We start from the raw sequence: 8,476 nt of genomic DNA on the forward strand, positions 1-8,476 counted from the left end.
GAAAGCTTTGATGTGGAGTAGCTAATACTAGGTGGAATGGATTATGCCAAAGGAGTTAACTCATGTTGCAAGAGGCCATACAAGGTGAAGTGGGCAGTTGATGCCTCTGCAAGTCATAGGCAGAAGGAGGGTTACAGATTGTTGAAATGGGCCATAATTCAGGGTCTTGAGTCCATGACTTTTGACATATAGCCATTATGAATTTAAGATCCCTACGCTAGTCCCTTGAAGGTGTTGTGCTGGCTTCCTTGGAGGGTGAAGAGTTGGATTCAGAGTGATCGTTTTGTGAAGTGTTTGCCTATGGGTGGCAGGGTGTATTTTGTCTTATCACTCATCTGGGAACATAGTGTCTGCCTGGCTCCAACAACTAGGTCGGGGGGACATCTAGTGCACTAGATGAGGCATGTGTAGGACCCATGGATCATGAAAAGTATGCAGGGTGGGGTGGCAGCTATTGATCATGATCACGGTGGAGATCTGTTTGCAGGTTTTGGCATTTGTTAGGACATGCCTGACTGTCTAGAGCTCCCTTCTTGGGCCCTATTGACAACTCCCCTTGCAAAGGAGAGAGCATGGCCCCAGAGGCTGCAAAGATGTCCAAATGAGGACCAAAGATCTGCCCCCAGACACCTAGTTGGGTCTTGTCTGGACTCTGCTTTCTTCAGCAGCCTTGTCTGTTCCTGGCATGGTCTGGACAGCTGGCAGTCTTCCTTCCCTCCCTCCCCATCCCCTCAATCAGAATCTTATTAGCTATGTTTACATGGCAGTCATGTCAAGCGATTAATTTTTAATGGCTTGGTTTATTGCATGTATGAATGGTTTAGTGAGTAACTTCCACATTTAAGTGATTAATTCCCCAGAGTTTGGAGGGACTGGTTAGCTTTTACATTAATCAGGACTTTGGCATGCCAAGGGGCAATCAATCAATCCCCTGCTGCCAGGGAGAGTAGTGTTAAAATACCTCCAAGGTACAGTGGGGTTAGGCAGAGCTTTAATTGCTTCCTTCCTTGCTTACAGCACATTTTTGTTGTTGGTCTCTGCTATTGGCCTGGTCTCCCCTGCACATCCTCCCCTGCTCTTCCCTTTCCCAACACAAAACAAACCCAGATGTTCATTAGGAAGCTGGCAATAACATGTCAGATCCTACATAGGTCAGATCATGCTCCCCAATTTCAGTCTCTCTGCTTCTAGCAGAGCCATGGTATAAAATGACTCTCTACCACATGGCAGCTGCATACATTAACTGCTCCATGGACAGGCAGCTCTTTGGCTCTAGCTAGGGCCAGGCTAGGCAGGCATTGGTGAAAGCTTCCTCACCTCCCTCCTTGCTGATTTGTGCTCATGTGCTGACCAGCAGCAGCCCCATCTGATGATCCTGGTTTACTGATCTTTCCCTGGTGCAGACTTTGATCTTGGGCAAGTGCTTAACCTAGTGTCTGGTGAGCAGCCTTAAGCAAGCACATCTACAGATCACTAACCTGCTTGTGACTCCAGCACCCAATCTTCCTGAAAAGGGCAAGCAGGAGCACAGTCCCACCTAGTAAAGCTCTTCCATGCAGGTTGCTGCTATGTACAAGCATCCAAACCCATGGTCGCATCACCATTCATAGCACGCTTCTGCCAGTAGCCTTGACTGCTATGCTGAAGCATCAGCTATATTCCCATAACCCTCTTAAGCAAATGCTGCTGCTGAAGCTTATACTGGCTCAAAAGTAGACCCCACACTAGTCCTAATAAATGCAGAAAGGATTTTTACCTACAAAGTGCTTAAGGATATAATGAGAGAACATGGCATCTGTTGGGTAACTCTACACAACCACAGTATCCAACTGGAGACCAACACACTAGAGTTGCATATTCATTTATTCTCTCAAATGCCACCTGCTTGGTTTACACGCCATCTCCAGCACTATACTCTTCAGAAGGCTATCAAGAAAATCCCCATGTATTTGACATCCAAGTGCATGGAAGATGTTGTACCTTTGTATCTTGGTGTTAACTTCATACTTGTGTGACTGGAGCAACCAGTCAGCAGATGGAGACCGGTGGAGATGCCAAGATCCTCTGAAGGCTTTGCCTGTAAGCTAGCAGAGTCGACACAATCTTGCAACTTCTGCTACAAAGAACCCAAACATTACCACATTAACATAAACCAGAAAGAGAATCTGGCATCAGTCACACCTAGTTTAATGGGGAAACTTAGATGCTGGGATTCCAGCATTGCAGAATGGCTGGCCGCATAACAATGACTGGCCTTTCAATAGGTCTTGTGACTTAAACTGTCTCTGGGTCAGGAATGAATTTGGCTTTAAATCGCTAGCTCAGTATTCAGCCTATTCCTTAAGGCATGAACTGGGTAACTCTAAGATATGTGGAGCAGGAAGAACCAATCTACAAAGGGTTTGCAGTGCAATAACCCAGTTGGTGTAATATAAACTGGATAAGGCAGTAAATTCAGCATAAACTTAGCTGAAATCTTGTGAACTAGGTAACTAAAAGCAAAGGTGTGTAGCTTCAAGGACTTCCTGTAGGAGTAGTTTTACATTGTCTAGCATCAACAGCTTGATGTTGTCCATTAGCAGGAAGCTAGGTAACTCACGTGATGCCTTGTAATACTTCCAGCCCAGCTAACTCCAGGAAGTACTCTAGTCTCCCAAGCCTGTCTTCCAGAGCTCCTTAGAGGGAAGACTTCTGGATAAGTGTTCACATGTTAGTCTGATCTACACAATACACAAACCTCCTGAGAACTGGGGAGAAGTCTCCTCCCTCTCCCCCCCAACTGGGGAAAATCAGTGAACTGTCAAGACTCTAATTCCCCCACCCAAGGAGACCAGTCTTGGTCTGCCTGATGTCCCCACCATAATGGGTTAGGGGTGGAGGAAAGACCTGCAATACCTCATCACACGCTTGTGTTTGTGGAGAGGGTGAGACACTTGCTCTGCCACATCCAGACCCTACATGGAATGGCCCTCTAAAAGGCCCAAGGTACCATCTAAAGAATCCATGGGTCTTGCACCTAGACTACCAATTTTCCCACACTTCCTAACTAATGCTATTGCATCTCAATTTGGTCACCTACCATGAGACTGCTTTGCTTTGGGGCAGAGGATTAAGAATAATTCAGACAAAAGTACAAAAGGTTAGAATAGAACTGTTCCTTACAACAAACTGAGTGGGCTTGGGTGAGGGAGGGAGACCTTTGTAAGGTCAGGATATAACTAAAGCCTTTAGCATAAAGCTGGTGGTGATAGAAAGCCACCTGCTTGTTTGACTGAAAACTAAAGAAGTTTTTCTTTGGCTTGTGTACTTGGCCTATTGACCTGATCCTCCATGTAGAGCTGGGAAAGTAAACCCTCCCAATGCTATTGGATTCAGCCTGTGTGCGACTCTAGCTTTCTATAGTCGCTGTCTCTCCATTCTAAAAATTCTTGGGTTTTGTAGGTCAGACAGTGCTTGGCTTCTCATTGCAGGGCAATGCTTCCTGCTCTCCTCACTTGCTGGCAAAGCAGATGGTATGTTGGCACCTCCAGCTGCAGACTGTGTAGCTGGTCACCACGTGGGCCTGGCTTTCTAAGAGCTTCCCATGCCATGTGGGTCTCTTTCCTTTTGAAATCTGGGCTCCAAAGTGGGAACACCACTCCCCCTCCCCTGTCACCCCAAAATGTGAATGTCTATGCTGAGCTCTCTGGAAATCCTGGCTCTTGTCATGTCATTCCTTTATCACTGCCCAGCTGTTGGAAGGCCAGGGCCAAGCCAACACATGGTCTCTACCACGGCAGTAGCTTCCAAAATTAAAAATCCAGGACTCTCAGGGATGTGGGATTTTGAACTGCATGAATTACAAGATAACCCCCCCACAAATTCTGTCTTGAATTCTGTCCTGAATGGACTCAAGCTGCCCAGGCTAGCTGGGAGGAAATGGCCTTAACTCTCACTTGTCTTTTAATTCAACAGGCCCTTCCTTAAGAAGGGAGGGTGAGGAGTGGCACTTCATCTCCACATCTCACTTGTCACTCTACTCCTCTAGCTGGCCAAAGAGGCCTTGGAAAGAGCTTAGGTATTTAGCAGCCCTCAAACACTGGCAGGTACAACATCCGTTCCAAAAACTCCCAGTCCCAGCTCCTGATGTCTCCCCTTAAGGGTCCCTATCGAGAAGAAACAGACTAAGTGCCTCATGGGGCACTTAATCACACCTATAGTCGATCATTATCCAAGCATCTCTGTAGGATATGCATATATTTAAGCCAACTACTAGCTTCCAATGCCCTGAGATGCTCCCTCAGCAGGAGCAGTTGACTTGCCTTTTACCTAAAAGCTTGGTCTTTCTCGGTCTCCTTATTCAGACCCACCAAAATGGCCGAAGAAGAAATTGCTGCTCTCATCATTGATAATGGCTCTGGGATGTGCAAAGCTGGCTTTGCTGGAGACGATGCCCCTCGTGCAGTGTTCCCCTCCATCGTCGGACGCCCAAGGCACCAAGGAGTCATGGTTGGGATGGGGCAGAAGGAGAGTTATGTGGGTGACGAGGCCCAGAGCAAGAGAGGCATCCTGACCCTGAAGTACCCGATTGAACATGGCATTGTCACCAACTGGGATGACATGGAGAAAGTGTGGCACCACACCTTCTACAACGAGCTCCGTGTTGCCCCAGAGGAGCACCCTGTCCTGCTGACAGAAGCTCCCCTGAACCCCAAGGCCAACAGAGAGAAGATGACCCAGGTGAAGTATTGCAACTATGTGTATATCTTCCATGCCTGTGTTACAGCTGACTTAAGTGGGTGTCGTCTTGGTTCTCTTCCCCCCCTTGCTTCCCTGATGTTTTCTGGCAGCCCTGCCACTTCTGCTTCCAAGTTTCTTGGCTGTCTCTATTTTTGTCTGATGTTGAGTGTCCAGGTTTTAAGGTCTCCCAGGGAACCAGTCAAACAGCACTTCATGAGACATGTCAAAAGTCTCAAGCTCTTGCTGGGGTCAAACAGACCTATCTAGAGTGAAACTCATAAGACTTCAGAAACTGTCACCTTTTTCCTCTACCAGCTGAATTCCAGAGGACAGGTGAGGCAGAGGTGAGCTAAAACTAACATTCAGAGTTGTCTTCTGGACATACTTTCATGCCAAAGGTGTCTTTGACTTGCTCTAGTTGTCAATCAGCGTAGTATCCAGGTGCCTGTGGTCTCTTATGCGGCTCCAAGATTACACCGGCATACTGTTCACAGCAGAAGTCCTTCTAGTTCAGCAGGGGGAGACCTGGGTTTTGATGTTTGAGCCCAGAACAGTCTAATCTTGGTGTTGTCTGGGTCTAGCCCTGGTTAGCTACAGATTCAGGAACCAGTACTTGGTTGCAGGCATGGACAGCTGATCCCTGCAGTACAGTAAAAATGTCTCCTTTCTCCTAGATCATGTTTGAGATGTTCAACTGCCCTACCATGTATGTGGCCATCCAGGCTGTACTGGCCTTGTATGCCTCTGGCCGTACCACTGGCATCGTGATGGACTCTGGTGATGGCGTGACCCACGCTGTGCCCATCTACGAAGGCTACGCGCTGCCTCATGCCATCCTGCGCTTGGACTTGGCAGGCCGTGACCTGACCGACTACCTCATGAAGATCCTGACCGAGCGGGGCTACAGCTTCACCACCACAGCCGAGAGGGAGATAGTGCGTGACATCAAGGAGAAACTATGCTACGTTGCCTTGGAGTTTGAGCAAGAGATGGCTGCAGCTGCTACATCTGCCTCTCTGGAGAAAAATTACGAGCTGCCCGACGGGCAGGTGATCACCATTGGGAATGAGCGGTTCAGGTGCCCGGAGGCCCTCTTCCAGCCCTCCTTTCTGGGCATGGAGTCCTGCGGCATTCACGAGAGCACCTTCAACTCAGTCATGAAGTGTGACATCGACATCCGAAAGGACCTCTACGCCAACACAGTGCTGTCTGGCGGCAGCACCATGTACGGCGGCATCGCGGACCGCATGCAGAAGGAAATTGCTGCCTTGGCCCCCGGCACCATGAAGATCAAGATCATTGCCCCAGTGGAGCGCAAATTCTCAGTCTGGATTGGTGGCTCCATCCTGGCTTCTCTCTCCACCTTCCAGCAGATGTGGATCAGCAAGCAGGAATACGATGAGGCTGGTCCATCCATAGTTCATAGGAAATGCTTCTGAATCCTGTAGCAAGATGGAAGTGTCAGATGTGCCTGGGCAACGTACTGTGTTCCTTTAAGATAGGAACAGCTTAGGAATATTTCCATAAAGGGTTGTCTGCTTAACATTATCCTATTTAAGATTGCTTTAGACCTTTCCAAACTAAGCAAGTCCTATTGCATATAACCTAATGCAGTGTTCACCTGTAAAAATGTGCTAAACCCCTCGTACTCGTGACTCATCACAAGGTTAAGAGGTAAAACCACATTAATGTGAGGCTACGGGTGTTGCCGACTAACAGCATTCTTCCCTCTTCCTTGTCATTGTCCTGTCATATTCTTAGGGCTAGAGATGAGATTGGTGCAAGATGTATTCAAGGTCAGGCATCTAAAGATTGAGTAATTATTCCATAACTCCTCTTCAGGGGCTGGCAAGTGCAAATGTTAATTGCCAGTTAATCCCTGCTGGTACAGTAGGGAGACAAGGGGCCTGTCTGCTTTTTTTTCTCACCCAACTTTACCAACAAATAGCCATGGGGGCTAAAGGCTACTCCAGGCTACATGTGCAAGCTGCTGTATTCATACTAATTTGAAGGAAATCTCTGTACATTGGGAAGATTTAATAGAGTTTGTATTGTCATTAAGGCAAAGTGGAGAATTGTAACATGCAAGGATAGTCTTGTGATCAAGGGAAATTTAAAAATTAAATATTTAAAGTGCTTTGCAGGACTGACTGAATTTCTTTGGGGAAGGGATTGGGACAAGACACTAGAGGTTTCTGCTTTCACAAAGACCATGCCTTTTGGTCCAAGGATCAAATGTTACACCTTTAGCAGGGATACATACTCGTTTTCCAGCCTCCTGGTGGGAAAGAGGGCAGGACTAAATGGGTATCTGACACTGCAACCAGTCATTGGTGGCAGATCTGGGTATATGGTAGCAGACTATTGGGGGCTGCTTGTCCAGACAGCACTGCCTGATTTAAGGAAATGTCTGCTTCTGGTGGTGGTGGATCAGTCAATGGCTGGAACTAAGTCACAAAGCTACATGATTAAAAAGCAGCTGGCTTTTTTCAGAGGTGCTGAGCCTCCATTGACTGACTGCAATGGGAGCCATTATATGCTCTGCATTTCTGGAAAATGGACACTGAGGGCAGGTCTACACTACAAACCTGCATTGGAACATCTGCCACTGTAATGCTTCCAGTGAAGAGACTCTAAGCTGACAGGACAGAACTCTCCATCAGTTTAACTCCACCTCTATGAGAGAAGGTAGCTATGTTGGCAGGAGAATCTGTCTCTTGCAGACATGACACCCCTATGTAGACCATGCTAAGATTGGCATAACCATCTTTCAGGTGTGGATATTCCACACCCTGAGCAACATAGTCATACCAAAGTAAGTGCATAGACCTGGCCTTACACTCCTAAATCTGGATTAAAACTAACTCCAGCTACCCATTTCCAAAACTCTGCCTGGAGGCTGGACTTTTCATTAGTGTTCCACTCCAATCTTTAGGTTCCTAATATCTGCCCCATTCCCCAATTGAATTTGCTCTTGAGGCACACTGCTAGTTTCAGAGCACCCCCTAAGGGTGTAATTACAAAGGGTCAGGTTTTTTTAAAGGACTCATTAGATTTCTTAAAACAGAGGTCCTTTGTAAGATTTTTTTTCAAGGATGTTGAATGCCTAGAGATCTCCACTGAGAAGCACAGGAGATGGCCTTCATCTTGGGGCCAAATTACTTGAGGTACTTTTAGTGCTAAAACTCCTGTTAGATGTACTGACTTGGTATGACCGACCACCTCTGGTGCGGACTCAATCACCTAGCAATTGAGCCTGCTCTGGCAGTAGACTCCTGCAGTGAGGTTCAGAGGTCCTTCAAACAGTCCCTAATGACGAGGGTGCCCTGCATAACAGAAATGCCCCCAAACCATGTTCAGTTACATTAAACTAAACCTCAGCCTGATGGCTTCAGTTGCTCTGCACTTTGGGCACAGGGGATCAATAGCAGTTGCTCACCCCCCACAGACATCAAATGCTGGGCTAACACCTTAGGTGGTGTGAGGGTTTCTTTAGCTTGGGGTGGGAGAATATGACCAGGACTCCATTTTTGCTTTTCATTTTTTAACTCAAAAGGCAACATCTAGCCTTTACATTTAAGTATAGAACAAAATGTGGCACAGAATTAAGAACAAGCTTGGCATTTTAACTTGCCTCACCCTGGGACACACAATCTTGCCTTTTATTTAAAGTTCAAAGCTGCTGTCAGCTTCACACCACTGTCTTGCCACCCAGAATGCCAGTGAAGTGTGAACAGGTAGCCAAGAAACCCCTTCA

General features: G+C 47.1%; 1 protein-coding gene across 3 annotated transcripts in view; it reads left to right on the forward strand.

Moving 5' to 3' along the window:
* The window catches only part of ACTL8 (actin like 8), a 34,151-nt gene extending 27,331 nt beyond the window's left edge, over positions 1 to 6,820 (forward strand). For 2 of the 3 annotated variants that reach the window (XM_084651690.1, XM_084651691.1), the window contains exons 2-3: positions 4,344 to 4,719; positions 5,394 to 6,820. In XM_084651690.1, the coding sequence (XP_084507816.1) occupies positions 4,354 to 4,719; positions 5,394 to 6,158 (1,131 nt within the window). In that variant the 5' untranslated portion in view covers positions 4,344 to 4,353 and the 3' untranslated portion in view covers positions 6,159 to 6,820. The remainder of the gene's footprint in view (positions 1 to 4,343; positions 4,720 to 5,393) is intronic. The other variant, XM_084651692.1, reaches the window with a different exon arrangement.
* The last annotated feature ends 1,656 nt before the right edge of the window (positions 6,821 to 8,476 follow it).

This window comes from Lepidochelys olivacea (genome assembly GCF_965140295.1).
Source record: "Lepidochelys olivacea isolate rLepOli2 genome assembly, chromosome: 18".
In the NCBI taxonomy this organism is placed as follows: Eukaryota; Metazoa; Chordata; order Testudines; family Cheloniidae; genus Lepidochelys; species Lepidochelys olivacea.